The sequence below is a fragment of the Canis aureus genome, unplaced genomic scaffold (assembly GCF_053574225.1).
Source record: "Canis aureus isolate CA01 unplaced genomic scaffold, VMU_Caureus_v.1.0 ptg000163l_RagTag, whole genome shotgun sequence".
Taxonomy (NCBI): Eukaryota; Metazoa; Chordata; class Mammalia; order Carnivora; family Canidae; genus Canis; species Canis aureus.
Genome location: NW_027554461.1, coordinates 217,483 through 240,252, shown reverse-complemented (window position 1 = coordinate 240,252; position 22,770 = coordinate 217,483). Strand labels below are relative to the sequence as shown.

Below are 22,770 nucleotides of genomic sequence, written 5' to 3'. Positions count from 1 at the left end.
TTCATGAGACACACGGGGGGGAGGGGCAAAGACACAGGCAGAGGGAGAAGTAAGATCACGCCCTGGACCGAAGGCAGGTGTTAAACCGCTGAGCCACCCAGGGGATCCCTAGTTCTTGGTTTTAGATACTCTTTTTTTTTTTTAATCAAATTTAACAACTTTAAGATCTAATGTTTAATATGGTGATGGTAACTGGTAACACTATATTGTGTAATTGAAATTTGCTGAGATGAAGACTTAAATGTTTTCATAAAATCTGTTAGGTGATGATGTGTTAATGAACCAGATGGGTGGAATCCTTTCACAGTGTCAAATCATCACAGCATACACTAAATATCTTCCAGTTTTGTCAATCATACTTCAATAAGGTTGAAAATACACAATGAAGAAAAGCATTGTAACACCTATTGCACAACAGTATTTAAATATTTCCCATTACTAAAAGGTTTCCCCCCCACAACCTTTTTTTTTTTTTTTGAGTATGGAAGTGGGGTGGAGAAGATAAACTAGAGTTATTAGTATGTTGTTGTAATGCTGTACGCTGAAACACATTTTGTTAAGTAAGACATTAAGTTATACTGAGCTAAGATTTGGTGGGCAGAATCCACACAGTGTCATAGACTCCTATTCTTCAAGGTTCTGGCCTGTAAACTTTTAACTGTCCTGGAGTTAACCTGGGTGTAAATTAACTGTCATTAAATAATATACCATTTACTTGAGCTGGAAAAAAAAATACCCTTTTTTCTTAAAGTGAGACTTTGACAAGGAAAAAAGTATGTTGATATAATTTTTTTTTTTTGATGCATGCTCCTTATCCCCTGCAGAACAGGTAACAATTCACAAAGCCATCGCTTTGAAGAGCAGTGGTGTAGATCACTCTGCCCTGCTCTGATGTCCTCTCATCCACCTGTCTCAAATCTTATCTACCTCTCCAACCAGACTAGTTATCATAATCAATCTCATGTAACCACCTTCCAAGCAACCCAAATCTTCCAGATACATGCATAGAAGTATTCAGTTTGGGGCAGCCCAGGTGGCTCAGCGGTTTAGCGCCACTTTCAGTCCAGGGCCTGATCCTGGAGACCCGGGATCGAGTTCCACGTTGGCTCCCTGCATGGAGCCTGCTTCTCCTTCTGCCTATGTCTCTGCCTCTCTCTCTCTCTCTCTCTCTCATAAGTAAATAAAATCTTTAAAAAAAGTATTCAGTTTGTATAATAATTTAGGTACAGGGAGTAGTAAGTGGTGAAAAAGCTTTTAGAACTTGGCCTTCTGTGATTGGGTTTCTGCAACTTGGTTGTAGCCTACCTTTGGAAACTAGAAGGATTGAGAATTAACTTTCTGTATGAGAGGTTTGGAGGCACAGGGCTGATTGCCAATAGCTTCATTATTTTGAGGCATAATCCCAAGAGCATAAGTGTGACAGAATCTGCAATATTTTTTCATCTCTTAAAATTATTGCAGCATTTTGAGAATTGGTATTGATTTGGTGGCAATAATGGGCATCCTGAAACTTAAGTTTTTATCCTTTTTTCTGTCACCAATTAGTTTTATGGCGTATGGATAACTCTTACGACTATCTCTAGGCTTGTTGCCTACTTGGCAAAATTAAAGCTGAGTCAGCAGGGCATGAAGGTTCATTCTTTTCCTCAAGCTTTAAGATTGTGTCACTGTCCACTGGTGAACCAGAATTGTAGACTACCAACGTATAACATTTCATTAATCTCAAAGCTCCTTTGAGGAAATAGTCCAGAAATTCATCTAGAAGTAACTTGGGATTCTTCCAGATTCCTGGGGCCAGTGCACTTCTTTAAATTTTACACTTTTTAGATCAGTAGCATGGAAATTGGCCCTCCTTTCAGATTTCTCTAATTTCTTTATAATTTTACTATACCTATAAAATACCTAAAGAGAATGTATCTGAGAGTTTTTGAAAGGCTAGTTTTTGTTACAGGGATATGAGTGATGCTGCTGACCTCATATATTATGTGAGACAAGGTTTAGCTTGCCCAATCTCATGGATTTTGAAGGTGAAGCAAATATATGGCTTTTAATTAGCTCTGTGTTTATAGTTTTATTTTTAAATTCTGTGGGTTTTTTTTTTCTTCACTAAGTAACAGTGAATACAGACCAATTGTTCTTGGTTACTAATATATATGAGTATTATTGTGCATGAGTTTAAAATTGATACACCATCATGTCATGAAATCAGTTAAGTATGGGTTTTCTAATCTCCACCCCCCCCCATGTGACAGGATTTCAGCAATTAAAATTATGTAATGGGGAACTTTGGTAATGCTTTTCCAAAGTCAAGATGTTAATTTTGCATTTCTCATTCTGTGCTTAATAAACTAATGTATATGAATCTGTTTTAATTTCGTATTTTACCGGATTTTCCATTGTTATTTTTGAAGGTTTTCATAGACTAAAGTCTCCTAAGAGATATAGATAGATATCTACACACACACACACATAGATAGATAGATATCTACACACACACACACACACACACACAATTACATTTTATATCAGGGTACATTTTTTTTATGGTCTTTTCCCTTATATGTGCTTTGAAAACCATTGACTGTTGAAGTTTCATAATAAGTGGTTAAATAGTATTAATATTTTCTAATTTTTAAAAATGTATTTTTAAGCCTTATGATTCTGCAGATGACTGGTCTGAGCATATTAGCTCTTCTGGGAAAAAATACTACTACAATTGTCGAACCGAAGTTTCACAATGGTTTCCCAAAAGAGTGGCTTGAAAGGTATTTGCTCTTACTCATTAAAAAATACTTATTATTCTTGACTACAGCTTAACATCTTAGAACTTTCTCAGCTTAGGTTTCTTAGTGAAACTCCTCATTCCCCCCTTCAATTGCAATAGTTGGCCCATTATGTTTTCTATAATTTCTCTTTGCTTAAAAAAAAAAAAGAAAGAAAGAAAAAACTTGGATAAGTCACTGTCCACAAGGACCTTGTAAACCATCAGTATATTTAAGATTTTATATCAACCTATATTATCATTTATAATGAACATTTTCATAATTTAAAGTATATTAATGTTTCCTTCATATGTGTAGAATTAATATTGGGGAGTTTTGGTTGTAGGGTTTAATGGTGTTATAAACAATTGCTATAATGCTATCACTGAGAAACATTAATGTTCTGTTAGCTATGTTTCATCTCCCATACCAGTTGATATTATGGCTATGTTCAGTTCTTTTATTTTCCATATAACATTCTGTTGAGCATTTGGTCAGAAGTGTCATATGTAAACTCATTGTACCTGATGTAATTTTTATGAGTTTATCTATGTTTTATTTTTAGAGAACAGAGACAAAAAGAAGCAAACAAGATGGCAGTTAACAGCTTCCCAAAAGATAGGGATTACAGAAGGGAGGTGATGCAAGCAACAGCCACTAGTGGGTTTGCCAGTGGAAGTAAGTATTAATTTTTTTTTTCTTTGAAACAACATGATGTTTAATTCACTCCTATAGTTTGTATGTTTATATCCATATGCATAGCTGTTTACATATGTAAACTAAAATAATGTAAATGTATAGTTTCTTTTATGTTAGATCTGTCTTCCTAACCTCCACCATTTTGTTTCCTGAAAAGGAAAAGAGTTCATGGAGGATTAGTACACGTATGTTATTCTTCACTACTCATACTGGCTATGATGCAGTTGAATTGGTGGAAAACAAAATCTCATATTGTGGATTGACTCTTAAAACAGGAGTTGTTTGGGTTTTTTTTCCCCCCTTTGCTGAATTGTGTCCTGTTAAACTGGACAGTGAAACTTCTTCCAAAACTCATTGAATGTTTGAATCTAACAATTGAATTGTAGCCACACACAGATGGTAACATTAAAGTGTCTCTTGGTGTTTTGTGTTTATCAGTGAGAAACTTTTTTACCTTTTATCTGGGAACTGATTACATCATCATAGATGTGAATAGCATCTCTATACTGTGAGCATACCTTAAAGGTTTTTGAGGTCACATTTTGTCTAAGTGGGACAATATGAGTAATATGCATTTATTTCTTAATTCAAATTAAATTTGAATTTGAAGCTTTTAGTAAAGGTCCTCTATTCCCAGTGGCTTCCTTTTGCCCAGAATAGAATTTAAATGCCACCATAGACTTCTTAGGCTTTTTATTAGATTTTGAAATTTGGAAGAATTTTTAAGATGTGTTCAGGGAATTCTTGGACATCTTCTTCCTGTAACTTACATAGAAGGTTGTATTTGGTCTTAGCAAGACAGTACTGCTTTTTTGATGGGAAAAGTTTTAAGATGAAGCAGATAGTAAAGTAACATAATTCTTCACTGAATTTTTAAGATATGTTCCTTTGAACATTTAATTTTTTTGTACTAGTGAAATTGTATTTAATTCTTACAAAACAATGATTTAGTGTACTGAAGTAAGGAAATTAAAACTATTTTTGAGACAGAAGACTTGGGTCCTGGTTCCATTTTACTTAATATCTTGAATAACTGTTACTTCTTGCAAACAATCAGAAATAAGGTAAAGGTTTTCCTCTCCAGGTTTAAAAAAAAAAAAAAAAAAAACCGCACCCAGCTTGTAGTAGTTCTGTCTGAACAAACTGCAGAAGGATATTGAGAAGATATGGTGGAGGAGTGGCAAATGGTTGTAAAAAAAATAGTCACTTTTTTTTTTTTTTTTTTTAAGATTTTGGGCCAGGCCTCTCACTTAGTGGGTGATAGTTCCCAGAGAGGGAAAAAAAATAGCCTAGTGCGTCAGCTTTATTCTTTCCAAAATACCCTATCATTTTAAGTCTCTTCTCCTCTCTTGAAGTAAATGGAAGTAAATAAAGATCTGATGGAAGTATTGATGAAAGTGAAAGTAGTGTTTTTTTGTCTTTCTAATAAACCATCTTTAAGGAAATAAAATCAGAATTGTGTTTTTAAATTGTGTGCATCTTTTTCTTTCACAAATGAAGGAGTTCCTTCTCTTTTTTCTTTGTAATTTCAAAAGTGAAGCATGTTTGTTACTAAAAAATAAAAAGGGGATTTTTTTAATTTCATGAGCCAAGAACATTTGGGGACATACACTTTTTTCTGCGTGTATATAAATGTGTATTAAAACTACATATGTGTGTGTTTTACATAATGGCATTATATGTTACTATTTTTAACCTTTTTTTGTTCATTAATATTTTGAGGAAATATTTCTGTGTCAGTTTAGAAATCCCTGTGTGTTAAAATTACATGGTTTTCCTTTTTTTTTTTTTTTTTTTTTTTGATGTGCCCTCATTTATAGGTAATCATCTGTGGATACTTGGGTGGTTTTTATCCTTTTCCTACTGTCAGCAGTGCTGTGATGTCTATCTTTGCCCATTACTTCCTTAGTCACATTCCTAAAAGTGCAAATGAGGAGTCAGTAGGTCTCTGTGTGTGTTGAAGTACAGTCATGTGTCTCACTTTTTCAGTTTTAAGTGATAATTAGAAAAAAAAAAACCTTAGCTATATTTCTTTTTATTTTTCCTTAATTGGTCAACTGAGTTATACCTAAGTGTGGTAGTAATGAAGTCATTGAGTCATTTAAGTGCTTAACTTTTTCTGTCCAAAAAGTATTGGCAGAATTTTCCCATGTGTCCAGCACATTGGTGTTCATGTTGGGTAAGACCTAAAGCTTTGCAGTTTGAACTGCTAATACAAGGTATGCGTGTTGGTGGGGGTGGGCAGATTGAAAGATTTTATATGAAAGGAGAAAAAGGTAGAAAATCAATTTATTTTATGCACTACAGCAAATAATGTTATCTAGAACTTGACCTTGAAAACTTTATGGATAAAATTTTTAATTTGGTTTTACTGCTACTAGATTATTTTCATTGTCTTTAATCTGTGCCTTACAGAATTATTGCTCTATACTTAGAGAAACCTTAACTTGGTGTTTCTCAACTGTAGCACCAATGACATTTTGGGTTAGGTGATTCTTTGTTGTGGGTTGCTGTCCTGTGTCTTAGGACATAGAGTACTGTACCTGGCCTCTACATGCTAGATGCCAGTAGCACACCTCCTCTCTTCCAAGTTGTGATAACCAAGAATGTCTCCTTACATTTGCCAAATGTCTTTGTTGTGGAGGCGGTGTGCAAGTAAAGTCACCATGTTAACTGTTTCGTCTAGAGTTGTGAATCATAGAAAGCTGTTGTAGCTACAGCTTCCTTAGTTCCTATAATGCTGCTGCCACTGTAAAGCTTACAAGTGTCTGAAGAAGTATCAACTTTAATTTTCATCTGAATACATTTGCTTGATACTCTTTGACTCTAGTCTTACAGAAGTGAGATTTTTTTCTTGGTGTCCAGGAAATAAAAGTTATTGGTAATCAAGTGACAGGATTGGTGGGAATTGGGTATGGTATTATTTCTGTTTTATTCCTAAACGTTTCTGTTGTAGCAGTATTCTTTTCAGGAAGAAATTGTAGAATAAAATTTAAGTTCCTTGTGCATGCAAATGGATAGTTTACTGATGAGTTAATATCATGCAACAGATGTTTGTATTTTGCTGTGATTAGCTCAATCTGTTCACCTTTTTCTGTTAAGGTTAATATATGTGTAACTTACAACACTGAATTTCATTTATTAAGTCAAAGACTTTGTGTTTTGATATAACTAAAGCTTTTTGGCAGTAGCCAGTACATTCTGTTTAGTATAACATGTAGGAGTTGTACGCTGAAGGTTTGGAAACTGACTTGTAGTTTAAGCATACTTCCTTCTTTGTGCTGTCTTGGTTTCTAGATTCAGAGGAACCATGAATTGGGAAAAAAAAACCTAAAATACTCAATGGGGAGGGCATCTTTTGGTAATATTATTATTACATATGTGCTTGAATCTTAAGATATTTCTCTACTTGAAAGTTGTTTTAAGTTTCAGTTATTGATTAGACTTATAATTTTGGTTAGAGATTTTTTGATAAATTTTATCAAGATTGGAATTTTCCTTATTTTTTTGTGGAAGCAGAAGTATTTCTGAGGTTTAAATGTTTTGTGACCAAATTGGAAGAGGATGTTTTTAATATAACTGGTAATAGCAAGTAGATTTTTCTGACTATGCTGCTGGATGTAGGCCTTCTCTGTTTTCAGATAGCATTATCTATAACTTGAGCTTATTACTAACTTGTATTGTTAGCATTTTCAAAAATATGAACTGATTTAATTACTGATTGCACAGTTCATCATAAATTCAGCCGTCCCATTTAAAGCCCTAGCACAAACTACTTTAGAGACCACTAATTAGCTACTTCAGTATTCAGAAAAATCAGGCTAATAAAGCTAATATTCCTTTGCAGTTGAACCACTGTGGATAATTCAATTATTAGAACCCATGGCCCATATTTTCAAAGAATGGACCATTTGCTTTTTATATTTTTAAAATACTTTAAAATTTTTCATTTGAGTGAAACGTTAAAACTCCATATATGGACTGTTTGTTTGTTTTTTTTTTTCCAGTGTTTTGTTTGAATTGTGGTGTGGTTCTAAAGAATCCCCAAAAGCTCATAGCTCATTTGAAATCTGAGTATAGATTACTTAGAGTTGAGGCTAAATATCCTCTTTCAGTATTTGCTGGTGGTAAAACTGCAGATACTAACTGGGCTTGCAGTTTTATAACAAGATATAAGTATGTTGCTAAATTAGCTGATGTTATAGACAGGATTCTAACGTAATCTTTTTTCTTCCCCCTTCTGTCATTCCAACATCTCTTTTTTCGAACTGTGAACTAAAGTGGAAGACAAGCATTCCAGTGATGCCAGTAGTTTGCTCCCACAGAATATTTTGTCTCAAACAAGCAGACACAATGACAGAGACTACAGACTGCCAAGAGCAGAGACTCACAGTAGTTCTACGCCAGTACAGCACCCCATCAAACCAGTGGTTCATCCAACTGCTACCCCAAGCACTCTTCCTTCTAGTCCATTTACGCTACAGTCTGATCACCAGCCAAAGAAATCATTTGATGCTAATGGAGCATCTACTTTATCAAAACTGCCTACACCCACATCTTCTGTCCCTGCACAGAAAACAGAAAGAAAAGGTATGCCATTATTACTAGATGCTGCACGTTGAACTGTAGATTGAGTTTTTTTTATTATATTACAGTATCTCCATTAGCTTGAATAAGACTCTTAATTATAAATTCTTTTTAAAAGTCTTTTAAATGTTACTGCGTAGATTTAGGTCTAGAGTTAGCCATATTTAGCTTTTTCTTTTAATTTTAATTACTAAGCCTTAGCTGTTTTGCCTTTGACACTTCGAAGTCAAGTGCTTATTAATTTATAAGTTAGTAATGGTTTAAAGTCAAAGGACTGTCCCATCATATTTGTGTAAAAGTAATTTTTGTTTTTTGTGATAATTGTCATGATGGTTTAGTTGAGATATTGTCTCAATTTTCTGTTAATTAAAATTTGATATGAATAGAGACCTTTTAAAACCTGTTATTTCTGCACAACATGCAACTATTGGTTTCAGTTTGTGAATAAGAAAACTGTGTCCTGGGCCAGAGGACAAAGAGTCTTAAAGTCTGAATTAGAACTTAAATCTGAAGGGTAGAAGTTAACTTCAGAACTCCAATTGTGTTTATCCAGCTCAGTGCTGATAACCGTAGCATGTTAAAGGAGAAAAATTGTGGCTACAACTACTCAGGAGATAACATACAACAGAAGCAGAGTGATGAGATAATAAGTTTATTTGCACAGACCACTCACAATTCTAAACTTAACACATTATAATGTGTTTTAAGAAATGAAGGAAATTAAAAGACAATAGGCAAATAAATTATAGGCAGACCCATTAGCAGCCTAATTAGCAGATTAGCATGAGTAAATTCTGAGAAACTTTTAAATGTCCTGTGGGTTTAAGAGATGTTACAGGGAGCTAATGAGTCTTTAAGCTTTTAATCTATGGTTTGATTCATTATTTCACATTGATTTAATTTGCTTACAAAGGGTTCTCATAGATTTCTTTGCTGCTTGTTTTCTTTTATGCATGTTATTTGAATTTCTTCTGTAAGTACTCATTCCATATTTAAACCACGTACTTTGGGCCGCCCGGGTGGCTCAGCGGTTTAGCGCCGCCTTCGACCCAGGGTGTGATCCTGGAGACCCGGGATCGAGTCCCACGTCAGACTCCCAGCATGGAGCCTGTTTCTCCCTCTGCCTGTGTCTCTGCCTCTCTCTCTCTCTCTCTCTCTCTCTCTGTCTCTGATGAATAAATAAAATCTTTAAATAAATAAATAAATAAGCCACGTACTTTTGTCATCTGGTGCTTAATGCATCATAAACAGATCGTCCCAAATGTTGTCAGATTCCCCTAAGATAATTTGTACCAAAATCCATATGTTGAAGTCATATTTACCCTGATGCAGAATTAAATTTGTAAAGAGAATTCTTGAGGGAAATCTGAATTAATGCAGTAATTGTTAATGTGGTAGTACTTTCTAAAGGATGTTAACGGTTTTTCAATTTTTATAATTTTGATTATTTAGTCACAGAAATTCTTTTAAAAATCATTAAATCCTGTGGCCTTTTAAAAGTCTTTATCTTGGGGTGCCTGAGTGACTCAGTTAAATGCCTTTGGTTCAGGTCATGATCCCAGGGTTTTGGGATTGAGCCCTGCAACCCTCTCCCTGCTCAGCAGGGAGCCTGCATGTCCCTGTCCCTCTGCCCCTCCTCCCTACTTGTGCTCTCCCTCTGTCTCTCACACCTTTTTTTTTTTCTCTCATACCTTTTTAAAATCTCAAATAAATAGAATCTTTTTTTTAAAAAAATATCTTTATCTCATTTCTCTCTTGTTAATTTAATTCTTAGCTCTTACCTCCTTTTTGAAATTCTTTCCATCACTGGCTTCTGGAATAATGCTATTTTTCAATATTCTAGTTCTCTTCTTGCCCCCTAAATAACCAGTATTGTTCATCCTTTTACTGTTTTCTTTTTTTCTTGCTCAGTATGTTCTCTTTTGCCAGGCAGTCTTATCTACAAAAGTGACTCCCAAATCTTTATTTCTGACTCCTACCTTTTATCTGCTTTATTTCAATAAGGACTTGTTGTGTCCCAAATGCCTCCCTTTCCCCACAGCTTATTCTCAGATTCTTGGTAAGTAACTACACTGTCCTCCACTGTTTCTTGTTCTTTAGAATTTGTCCTCATCTCTGTCTACTGACCTATCAGCAGATCTTGGATTCCGCCTTCTCTATCCTTTCTCTGGTTGTCGCCACTACTATGGAAACTCCAGGCATCTCTCTTGAAAAAGCCTTCTAATAACTGTTCTGCATCCTTCCATCCACACTATTCACTGACAGTTGTTTCATTATAAAATTTAGATTGGATTGTGTTACTTCTAATACTTTTCCATTATCCACAGGATACGTCCATACTTCTTAGTGCCTGACAGTCTGCTTGCAGCCTGTTATATCCTGGGCATGTTATATCCATTCTTGTTGTGAGCTTTTGCTGAAAAAGGACATGCTCTAACATTCCATCCTGTTGAGCTCTTTAAGAGGCAGCTCCAATGCCCTTGGGTTCTCAGCGTCAGTTATGCTCTCTTAGTCTGTGTTTCCCAAACCTCTCCCTGTTATATTTATTTATTATTATAGCACCTATCATATTGTAATTTTAGTTGACTTAATTAAACTGTTTAGAGTTAGGTATTAATTACATGTTGAACTTGGTTCACCTATACTACCTTCTCCCTCCATGCTTCACCATTCCTGACAAATTTTTAAAATATCATTAAAAAATTTCTTTTAAATATTTATTTATTCATGAGAGAGCGAGAGAGGGTGGGGGGTGCACAGACACAGGCAGAGGGAGAAGCAGGCTCCATGCAGGGAGCCCGACATGGGACTCAATCCGGGGTCTCCAGGACCACGCTCTGGGCTGAATTCTGCGCTAAACCACTGAGCCACCAGGGCTGTCCAAATACCATTAAAAATTAACTGTGTACCAGGCTTGGTGCTAAGTGTTTACTACATATTTTAGTTTATTTTTTAAGACAGTATTGCAAAGATGGTGTATCTTTTAGATAAGAAGAACCTGAACATTGCCACTGTTTAAGTACATGATGTTAGAGGCAGCTTCTCCAAAATTCATGTTATTTCCATAAAACCCTAGGGTAACGAAAGACACAAATCTATATATTTTTTTTTAATTTTTATTTATTTATGATAGTCACAGAAAGAGAGAGAGAGAGAGGCAGAGACACAGTCAGAGGGAGAAGCAGGCTCCATGCACCGGGAGCCTGATGTGGGATTCGATCCCGGGTCTCCAGGATCGCGCCCTGGGCCAAAGGCAGGCGCCAAACCGCTGCGCCACCCAGGGATCCCGACACAAATCTATATTAATTTGAACCCCAGTAATTAAAAATTGGTAACAAATCCTAGATGATTCCATTTTAATACTACAAAGTATATTTGCTAATCACAAACTTTTTCTAAAACTTTTACATATGGTAATTTTAAACTTACAGGAAGAAACTTGGTTACCTTGCAGTTGACTATTGAAATAGGAAAAATTGTATAATTTTCCCAAGTATTCCTTGTGTATAAATGAAGACTACTATTTTCAAACTGTTCATTAGTTGGTCTAAATTTGTGAAGTGTCCATTAATTTGAAATATTTTTTTTCTCTCAGGCACATCCATGTTCTTTAAGTTAAGCCTTTTTATTGACTGTTATCAATATACTGATTTCCTTGTTTGAGTTTTCCTTAACAAATAATTTATATTAAAAGGCTGATGATTGGGTAATATCAGACTTTTGGACTCTTGGTTGTAAGTGCTAATAGTATGGCTAGGCTCTATCTGGGGGTGTCCATGGTAAGATGCTGTGTTAAATAATAGCAAGATCTTTGTCATTATGACCCACTGCTCTATCCCTAGTTCTGGAAAAAATAACAGACCATCAATACTTGTAGATGGATAAGTAACAGAGAATGGTAATGGTGTGTGTGTTAAGGGCTTGGAAAGCACTTGCAGTAGTTCATGGTTTAAGAAATGGATTTGGAGAAAAAGAAAAGTATTATAATTGTTGTAAACCTAAAGATTTAGATCTGTTTAATGCCAGTGTGCCTTTTGAGAAGAAGCAACTAAATTAATTAATTTAAAGGATAAATTCAAAGTCTGTGCTTGCTTGAGAGACAGAGTGTGGAAAATCTGAAGCTCTGGTTTTGTAGGAAACAATCCTGGTGTTAGGTAGGGTGAAACAAGGTCAGGCATCTTCTTTTAGATCTGTATTTGTTGTTAGGATAACATTTGAACATCTCTTGGCATATTACTTTATTGGACAACCATATAACAGAGTGATAGAGACAATGATATACTTAAACACCTAAAACTTGGTTTTTATCAGTTGGTATCCCATTAACCATTCCTCATATATATATATATGTGTATATGTATATATATATTATTTATTTATTATACAGCGCAAGAGAGAGAATATGAACTGGGGGACTAACGGGGAGAGGGAGAAAGAATCTCTAGCAGACTTCCTACAGAGCATAGTGCGGAGCCTGACAAGGAGCTTGAGCCAAAACCAGGAGTTGGAAACTGGAACCTGGATGAGAAGTCATCCAGGAGCCTCTTCAGTCCCCCATAGACTGTTCTAAATTGTATCTAACTCTACCCTTTCTTCCAGATTCATGAAATGACAAAATAGGCAGGAAACCATTGCTTTGGCCAAATAACTGCCAGAGTGAGAGGAGTTTAATGACCTTAATTAATAAGTTTCTTACTTAGTAATTTTAGAGTTATGATTTATTAGCATAAACAAACTTGAAAAGTAAGGCAAAATAACCAAAGAAGCAGACCTATTCATTGAGTAATGCTAATCTGCTGAGGGCTAGTTTGCATCTAAATCCTTAATGTGGTTACTTAATTCCGCACTCAATCTAACAGGAGGGGGGATTAGTCATTAATGTGAGGTGTGAGTCACTTGGAATAAACTTTGCTTTTGTGTCTTGATGGTATGTAGACTGAGTGAAATTTAAATGAACCTGAAGATTTCAGTATGCATTAAGGCAGTACTAGCCTTTTATAAGCTAGTGTAGTAGGTCATTAACTAACTTGAGTGGGCCATGTTCAGCCCTCGCTCCTTTGCTTTACTTTATAATAATTTTTAGGATTACTAAACTCTTCATGAAAATTAGGAAAACTGGTTACAGATGTGTTAGTGACTCAAATTTTTTTTAAGATCTTAAAAAATTTATTTGACGGAGTAAAAGAGCACAAGCAGGGGAGAAACACCCCACCAAGCAGGGAGCCTGATGCAGGGATGCAGGGCTGGATCCCAGGGCTCTGGGATCATGACCTAAGCCAAAGGCAGGCATTCAACTAACTGAGCCATGCAGGCCCCCCATGATTCAAATTTTGTTGAATAACTGAATACGTTAGTAGAAGAATTTAGTCTGTATTAGTCTGTAACTTTAAAATTATGCTAGTTAATCTAAGATGGCACTTTTAACAATGGGACGGGGGAATAGCTGTGATGAAAGAATATACTATTTATAATTTGAGGGGTGGGGAAGGGCTTTTTAAATCAAGATCCAGTATGCCTTTGCCTTTTAAAAAAAAAATGTTGATAAATTTAAACACAAGACATATCTCAAATTGGTAGAAAATACTTGCAACACGTATAGCAATATGTTAAGGATTCATTAAGAATACATCAAAATAGTAGGAAAAAAGACAATCTAATAGAAAAAATAAGCAGTAGATATGAACAAGCAGTTATAGAAGAGGAAATTAAAATTGCCAGCCTTGGCTTACAGCTATAAAAGTTAACTCAAAATGGATCAAATACCTAAAGTTAGGAGCTGAAACTCTAAAAACTCTAAGAAGGAAACGGGTGAAAATTTCTGTGACATTGGATTTGGTAGTGATTTCTTAGATGTGACACAAAAAGCACAGGCAACGAAGGAAAAAGATAAAACGGACTTCATCAGTATTAAAAGCTTTTGTGCATCAGAGGGCACTCTAGAGTCAAAAGGCAACCCATACAGTAGGAGGAAATAAATTGTAAATCCTATATCCAGTAAAGGATTAATATCTAGAATATATGAAATCCTATAACTGAGCAATTAAATGAAACAAGCTAGCTCAAAAATGGGCAAAGGACTTGAATAGACGTGTTCTCCAAGGCCAGCCAGTAAGCACACAAGGCATTCAGCATCAGGGAAAGCAATCAAAACTACAGTAAAAAAAACATTTCACACCCATAGGATGATTATTATGAAAACAAACAGCAATGAAAATAAATGTTTTTGAGGATGTGGGAAAAATTAGACCTCTTTTTTTTATTTTTATTTTTTAAGACCGCTTGTACATTGCTTCTAGGAATGCAAAATGATGCAGCTCCTGTGGAATACAGTTTAGCAGTTCCTCAAAAAATGAAACCTAGAATTACCATAGGATCAAACCATTCTGTGCTTGGATATATAACCAGAAGAATTGAAAGCCAGGGAATCAAACCGGTGGTTATACACTGATATTTGTACCATTGTTATTTAAAATAGCCAAAAGATGGAAATGGTTCAGGTGTCCATCAGCTGTTACAGGTTTTAAAAAAATATATATTAGCTAGACATACAGCCTTAAAAAGGAAGGAAATTCTGACGCATGCTGCTGTGACATAGATGAAATTGAAGACCTTATGCTGAAAGGAGGTAGTATAGTGGCTACTAAGGAGTGGGATGATGAGCCCTTGTTTAATTGGTGACAGAATTTCTGTTTGGAGAGATGAAAAGGTTTTGGAGATGGATAGTGCTATGTGATGTTTGCACAACAGTTTGTAAATACTTAATGGCCCTGAGTTGTAAACCTAGAAGTAGTTAAAGTAGTAAGTTTTATGTTATATATATTTTAGCAGGCTAAAAAATTTCAAGAGAAAGATTATCAGTGCATATTGGAAATTAAGATTAAAATAAGATTTTTCACCTTTAAGATTAGTGACAGTTAACAGCTGGATGTGGGGAAGCACAATTGGTGGGAATGTGTATGTCGGTTATTAGAGGAATCCCTTTAATAAAATCTGTTAAAAGTTTCAATACGGGGATGCTTGGGTGGCTCATGGTTGGGCACCTGCTTCGGCTCAGATCGTGACCCCGGGATCTGGGATCGAGTCCCACATCAGGCTCCCTGCGAGGAGCCTGCTTCTCCCTCTGCCTGTGTCTCTGCCTCTCTTTCTGTGTCTCTCATGAATAAATTTCAGAGTATGTTTATCCTTTACATGTATAGCATAAAGATTTCCTCAGTTGAATAAAAAAGCAAGGTGCAAAAATATATCTTAACATATTTTACATCACCATATTTCTGTACGTTTGTAAAATGCAAAGAAAAGGTTCTGGGTGGTGGATATGTGATTTAACATATTCATGAATTATCAAATTAAAAATAAGTGAAAATCACAGATTATATACCAGGTTACTGCCACCTAGATACCTTATTATTACATTTTTTTCCTACTACTTTTGAATACTTTGTTTCCTTTGTAACTTCCCCATGTTGTAATCTTCAGTGTAACACCATTACTACAAAACAGAACAAAACAAACTGCCCTTCTTGCAACAGTAGTTTGAGCTTTGTTCACATGTTCCCCTGAATATTATTACAGCAACTCTCCAAGCATCAGAGGAAATTAATGATTAGAAATGTAGTATGGTACCTTTTACCCTTTTTAAGTGCAGTGTCTTTAGATCTTATTGTAGATCTAGAAGGAATTCTTTGGCGTGCCAGAAAAATGTAGGTCAAAAATAGATTTTGACTTTGGTTTATGCTCTTGGATATTTTGGATGGGGGCCTAGATTTAGAAGAGGTGAATATTAACTTTAAACCATAAAAGAATTAGGGTATAGTAACAGATTTTTAGGTGACTCTGAAGTTTAGTCTTTAGTAGATTATGGCCCCTACTGGTAAGCATTGGAAATGTAAGTGAATAATTCATACAAGTATAAGGGGAAAGAAAAATTTTGTCAAAGCATATATACCAAAAATGAGAGGATAAAATTTTAAAGTTTATAGTAAAGAGTTGGTTAGAGATCTGTAAGTCTTAGAAATAATCATAAGGGAAAGTGACTTAGTTTAAGTTTAAAATAGGTGTGTAAGAGATTGAAAAAAATGCTCAAAGGAACCTAGATTTGCTTGGGGAGAGTTTACATTTAAGGAATGAGACTGGAGGATGATATTCTTTAAAAGTGGAAGAGCCTATAGAAATGGCTTTGTAATGCAAAAAGTGTTCTTTTACCTACATTTACTTCTTGGTCTTTATTTTGAAAGACCCAAGTTTTTATTTGTTTAGTTTGATAAAAATATATATTTGATGACATTACTGTTTATTCCAAATAGTTCCATTTCCTCTCTGTGTTTTTTAAAAAGAAAGGTTGAGTATTTTATAGGGTTATTTAAAATAAGCTTAAATAAGTTAAATTTATCTCTAAGACTACATATAGTTCCTTACTTTTATGAAAGTAGCATAAAGCTGTAATTGTCAGTTATTTAGGATGGAGATCTTAGACTTTCCTCCGTATTATCATAAATTCTATACTTAGAGATTAGAGGGAGAATGCATGTACGTGGACCTGGGCCTTTACTGCAGGATCAGGTACCCATTCAACAAGTACATGTTGATGCCATCTTGGTGTCATGTCCTCTCGTACCAGGGCTATAGAGATAAATACAACAAAATCCCCCTACTGAAGTTGTTAAAGTTCTGCAAGAAAGGAAAGACAATAAACTATATAATAGAAGATACTGGGTAACGTTAATAGATCTCTTTTAGGGCATTCAAAACACAGGAGAGGTACCCAACCAATACCTTTCTTTAGTAATATTTTAAGACTACCTTACAGAGTAGTATTTTATATCTATATTATTAAACTCAGTACATTGTTCTCAGTTATATATATAGATTGAGGAAAGTAATATGTAAAATGTTTAACATGTAACATGTTTTGGAAGGGCATTTGTATGGATGTGTCTTTATAGGGAGACAAGGTGAGTGGAGCTATTATTAAAATAGTGTGGAAATACTTATATATGTGAAGAGTCTAAAAAACCAAAACCAAGTGTATAGATACAGAGCACACAGCTTGGTGGTTGCTGGGACGAAATAAGTGAAGGAAGTCAGAAGATACAAACTTCCAGTTATAAAGCAATGGGGACATAATGTGCATAATAATACTATTGTATATTTTCAACTAAGTCTTGAAAGTTCTCATAGCAAGAAAAATAATTTTGTAACTGTTTGGAGATCATTTTGCAGTATATATAGATAAGAATGTTGAACACCTGACACTACTAGAATGTTGTATGTCTGTTATACCTCAATGGAAAAAATAGGAGACCTACCTGGGAAAAATGATTTAGCTTTTCTGTCTTGCATCTTATCCTTAATTCCACTCACTCCTGTACCTTTGTGCTATGCTGCTTTGTTTTGGTTTTGTTTCCTTTGGTTTTTAAGGTGAAAAGCAACCTTGAAAGCTCTAACCTGTTTTTTCAGAATCAACTAGGGTGTCAGAATCACCTATAGAATTCTTACAACTTCAACATATGCCTGGGCCTCCCCAGGTTCATTAGAGTGGAGCCCAGGTATCTGTTTTGTTTTGTTTTGTTTTTAGCTTTATAGATAATTCTGATAAGCTTTCTGCTGAAAACTGATACTCAAACCTTTTAATAGAAAAATTCTGGCCTTTAAAGATGTTGCCTGTTCAAGGGTCTCCTAGATATTAAGCAGGATCACCTGGTTTCCATACTACTCTTCAGTGATCTTTGACAGAACTTCAAAAGAAATTTATCTTAGAGTAAACAAACTTACTAAAACTAAGAGTTAAGGATATTTAGTTTTTGTTACTTTATTTCTTTATGGTAATATGTATAGTTTTCTTTTCTGGGGTGTTTCCTTTTTTTGGATTAAAGGGCAGCACTCAAGAGTTTTTTAAGCTGTGCTTATTTTAAAAATGTGTGGATAGATTGAGCAGCATCAGAATACGTTAAAAAACAGAAGAAAGCCACAATAAAAGTAACAAAAGAGTAAGGATCATTTCAGAGGTATGTAAGCACTAATTTGATGGTTCATGCAGAAAGTAAAAATGCAGAACTTGTTTTCATTTTAAACATTAATCAGGAATGCCCCTAAGCTGACCCTTAAGGAGTATGATCTGGAGAAAACTGTCATCATAAAATGTAAGAACTGACAGGTTTTCAAAGGGGAAATTTTATTTCTTTCAAGTTTCTGTATACTTGTATATGAATCCAGAGCAACAAAATTGAACGTGATAGGCAATCTGCTAAACTGAATAACCCTCTTTAAAATGTGTGCTTTACAAAAATTCAGATGTTACACTTTTATCAATTTTGATCATAGTTGATCAACATAGCCATGAAATATATTTTAAAGCAGCTGTGAAGTCCATACTTCAGAGAGCTATTGCCCCTAATTCTTTTGACTATTATAGTAGTGGTATAAAAAGGCTGATAGAGGAGTCCTTTTTCAGTAAGTTTACTAGTAATTCCCAGCTTCTGTGGGGACATGAAGATTAATAAATGTTTAGTTCTTAGAATTGGAAATGAGGATTTGCAGTTACTAGGTAGCAGTGTAATATTCAGATGCAGTATTCCTGCAACTTTTATACATCATATAATAGTCTTAATTTGGGATATATATATATATATATATATATATATACAAACTTGAAAATCTTCAAGAAATAGGTGTGTATGGAAAATTAAAGATTTTTAGCAAATCTTCATATTTAGGCCAGTATTGTAAGCATATGCATGAACATCTTGATTAGTTGTTTTAATATTTTTATCCAGAGGTCCTCTGTTCCTCTTTTTTTCTTTCTTTAAAGTTATTATATTAGTAATATTCCATGGTATGAAAATACAGTGTTCATCTTTCTGTTGGTGAACATTTAGTTTGTTTCTAGTTTTGTGCTAAAATAGAAACAAGCATTGTATTATTATAAAAATTGTAAAGCCATTCCGGTTTCTTCTGGGAAATGTCTTTATTTCATCTTTTGTTCATTTTTCTTTCGTGTAGTTTGTCTTTTCTGATTATAGGAGTTCCTTAGAATACTTATCTGTGCTTTGAATGTAATTGGTTTGCTTTTTGTAGTTTTCTGCGTCTAGATGTCAAAGATACCTTCTTGTTTTCATCTTCTAGTTCTAAAGACACATAACAGAAGTTTAATCGACCTTATATTGGTTTTCTTTCAATTGTGAGTTTTTATACTGGCAAGACACATTTCACTAGCTGTGTTCTTTTTTTTTTTTTTCATGAACTTCATGGCCGTACTAGCCCTTACCTTTTTCTTTTTTTTTTTTTTTTAATTTTTATTTATTTATGATAGTTACAGAGAGAGAGAGAGAGGCAGAGACACAGGCAGAGGGAGAAGCAGGCTCCATGCACCGGGAGCCCGACGTGGGATTCGATCCCGGGTCTCCAGGATCGCGCCCTGGGCCAAAGGCAGGCGCCAAACCGCTGCGCCACCCAGGGATCCCTACCTTTTTCAAATAAGTTAATAGAATCAACTTCTCAAATACTGCCAAAAATGCTTTTGGAGTTTTGATTGCGATTGCATTGACTCTATATATGTAATTTGCAATGATAGCTTTCAGATAATGACCATTTTCCGTGCATGTTTTATTTATTTATTTATTTTTGGTTTATTTAAAATACTGAATATATGTATTGTGGATGGGTTGCTATTAAAAAAGCATCATTTCTAGTGCTAATAAGTTTTAAATGTGACAAATAGATATATTTATAGAAGGAAAGTATGTAATCTGGAAACTCAATTGTTAAGTATGAAAGTTCAAAGTTGGAGTTTCATTCTTCTGATCTGTAGCCTATATTGGAGGTGCTCGCCATGGTGTTAAATCCTGATTTGTTTTCTGGTCATTGTCATGTTTTGGAGGGCTGTTACTGTGGTCATAAACATTTTCACCTTAAATTAAGTCCAGGAGAATTGTATTGTACCTTTATCTTAATAGAAGCTTATTTGAACGTGTAGTTAATACATAACTAACTGTGTTTGAAACAGCATTACCAGTAAACAGAACATGAGACTTTTAGAATCAGACATGAATATAGCAGAATCACTGCTTTACCAAGTTTTGTGATTTCAAGCAAGTTACATAATCTTTCTTGTTTAGTTTTCTCACCTGTGAAATCGGGATATAAAAATACTTAACCCTATTATTCTAAGTAGGTAGATCTTTACTGAGCCCCCTCCCTGTGTCACCTTGGGAAGATGGAATGAAATTACTTGAGTTGGGTGTTTGGCACATGAAAGTTGCTCTTTCGATGTTGGTTCTAGTTTTCTCCAAGTAGTTTTTTTTCAGCCTTGTTATCTCCTTTTTACTTAGAGTCTACACCAGGAGACAAATCTGTATCACATTCTTGCACAACTCCTTCCACATCCTCTGCCTCTGGACTGAATCCCACATCTGCACCTCCAACATCTGCGTCAGCAATCCCTGTTTCTCCTGTTCCACAGTCACCGATACCTCCATTACTTCAGGACCCCAACCTTCTCAGACAGCTGCTTCCTGCTTTGCAAGCCACACTGCAACTTAATAATTCTAATGTGGACATATCCAAAATAAATGAAGGTAAATTGGTAACAGTTTTATTATTATTATTTGCTTCGTGTCGTTAGTAAATTCCCCAATTTAGGAGTGGTCTTTTGTTTCATTTTGAAATTCACATTTGAGCGTCATTCTTTGAAATTCATATCGTAACCTCATGGTTGTTGAAAGCCTTTGGTATTGTAATTGAGTTAGTAGTACTTGGATTTTTCCTGTATATTTTTCTTTTTTTTTTCTCTCTGTATATTTTTCAAGACTTGCTGTGTACGGTATTTACCGGAGATAAAGCTATTCTGTCTGCTTAATGTGTATAATAAATCTCTTTTTTTTAATTAAAATTAAATTTTTTTAATTTCTAAAAACTGATATAAAAACACTTAAATTCTAGCATATTGTTAATTCCAACTTTGCTTTTCAGTATGCTGTTTAGCTAGCAACATCAAAGAAGTCTGAATAAAAGTGGATATAGTTTTAATTGACAAGCTATTCAAATTCAAACAGTCTTAAGAGCATTTTAAAATTTTCTGTTTAGAATAGTCCATTTCAGTATGTGTACATTGTTACATAATATATTTAACAGTAGTGCTAAATGGTTAAGTTCTTCCTTTATCTTAAAAATGGAGCTATTTCACGCTAGTTGGTCAATAATTTTGTTCTTACTGTACTTTCTTGCATTTTGATTTTATTCTCTTAAGATAACTGTGCCATTCTATTTGATAGGTACATGTTTTACTAGGGAAAGTAGGACTTTAAGCAGTTTGAAGAGATGATAGCATAAGAAAATGTCAATAATAAAGGATCTTGTGCTTTGAAAATAAATGATGTTCCTAAATTACCTAGCTTCTTTTATTTAATGTCTGTTCTTTAAAAGATTGTTGGAGTGGGTATTAATGTAGGGTTTTATTTTATTTTATTTTTAAAGATTTTATTTATTTACTCATGAGAGGCACAGAGAGAAAGAGAGGCAAAGACACAGGCAGATGGAGAAGCAGGCTCCATGCAGGGAGCCTGACATGGGACTCGATCCCGGGTCTCCAGGATCATGCCCTGGGCTGAAGGCAGGCACTAAACCGCTGAGCCACCTGGGCTGCCCTAATGTAGGGTTTTAATGGTCACCTTGTTTAGTAAAGCATTCACATGAAATAACTACCCTTTATCTTTTTAATTTCAGGTAACCTACAAAAGCCCTTTAGCTATTAATGAATAGATTTCTGGTATAATCAGAATTTCCAGGGAACACTCTTTACTGTTTTTAAAAAGTCTCCGGAGTTTCTTAAATTGAACACAAATTTTAATGCAAAGGAAAACTACTGTTTTCCTTTACAAAAAAAAACCATTAAATTTCTTCTACCTCTGATCATTTCCTATCTCTGGACCCATTTTATTACCATCTTACAGATTTTTATTTTGAGAGTTCTAGTTTGAAACACTGCAGTTTCTTTGGGGTTTTTTTAGTTTTCAAGTTGTTACTAATACCATACTGTGCCACTATGTTTTTATTTTAATTTAAGATATGTGTTTAGTTCTTACAGCAGCTGTGACACAAGCCTCATTGCAGTCTATAATTCATAAGTTTCTTACTGCTGGACCATCTGCTTTCAACATAACTTCTTTGATTTCTCAAGCTGCTCAGCTCTCTACACAAGGTATTCATTTTCTTAGGTATTGTGAGAATTGTATATTAATTTGGAGCAGGGGGTTCATGGTAAAACTTTTTGGTTTCTGAAGAGACTAGCTATAACAATTTGATGTTTGTTTTACAGGATCCTGTAATTTGTTTTTAATTTTATTTATTTATTTATTTGAGAGAATGTACATGAGGGCGGGGAGAAACAGACTTTCTGCTGAGCAGGGAGCCCAATGTGGGACTCAATCCTGGGACCCTGAGACCATGACCTGAGCAGAAGGCAGATGCCCAATCTATTGAGCCACTCAAACACCCCTGATGTTTGATGATTTTTTTTTCTAACACTAGTATATACAGTATTTTTTTTTCCAGATGAGGCAAACATTGACATTTATCTTCCAGTATTGCCATTAAATCTGTAATACATATTTAATTCAGACTTTAAGTTGTCAATGTACTCTAAAGCTGAGTGTAAACTGATATAAAGCTGAGTGTAAACTGATAGGTCCTCAATTTTTATGAAACATTGAATATATTTTAAGTGTTG

General features: G+C 34.7%; 1 protein-coding gene across 1 annotated transcript in view; it reads left to right on the top strand.

Moving 5' to 3' along the window:
• The first annotated feature begins 2,652 nt into the window (after window positions 1-2,652).
• LOC144309684 (WW domain-containing adapter protein with coiled-coil-like) overlaps window positions 2,653-22,770 on the top strand; it is a 28,630-nt gene continuing 8,512 nt past the window's right edge. The window contains exons 1-5 of the mRNA XM_077890783.1: window positions 2,653-2,765; window positions 3,328-3,440; window positions 7,743-8,051; window positions 20,375-20,620; window positions 22,120-22,242. Of these exons, the coding sequence (XP_077746909.1) occupies window positions 2,656-2,765; window positions 3,328-3,440; window positions 7,743-8,051; window positions 20,375-20,620; window positions 22,120-22,242 (901 nt within the window). The 5' untranslated portion in view covers window positions 2,653-2,655. The remainder of the gene's footprint in view (window positions 2,766-3,327; window positions 3,441-7,742; window positions 8,052-20,374; window positions 20,621-22,119; window positions 22,243-22,770) is intronic.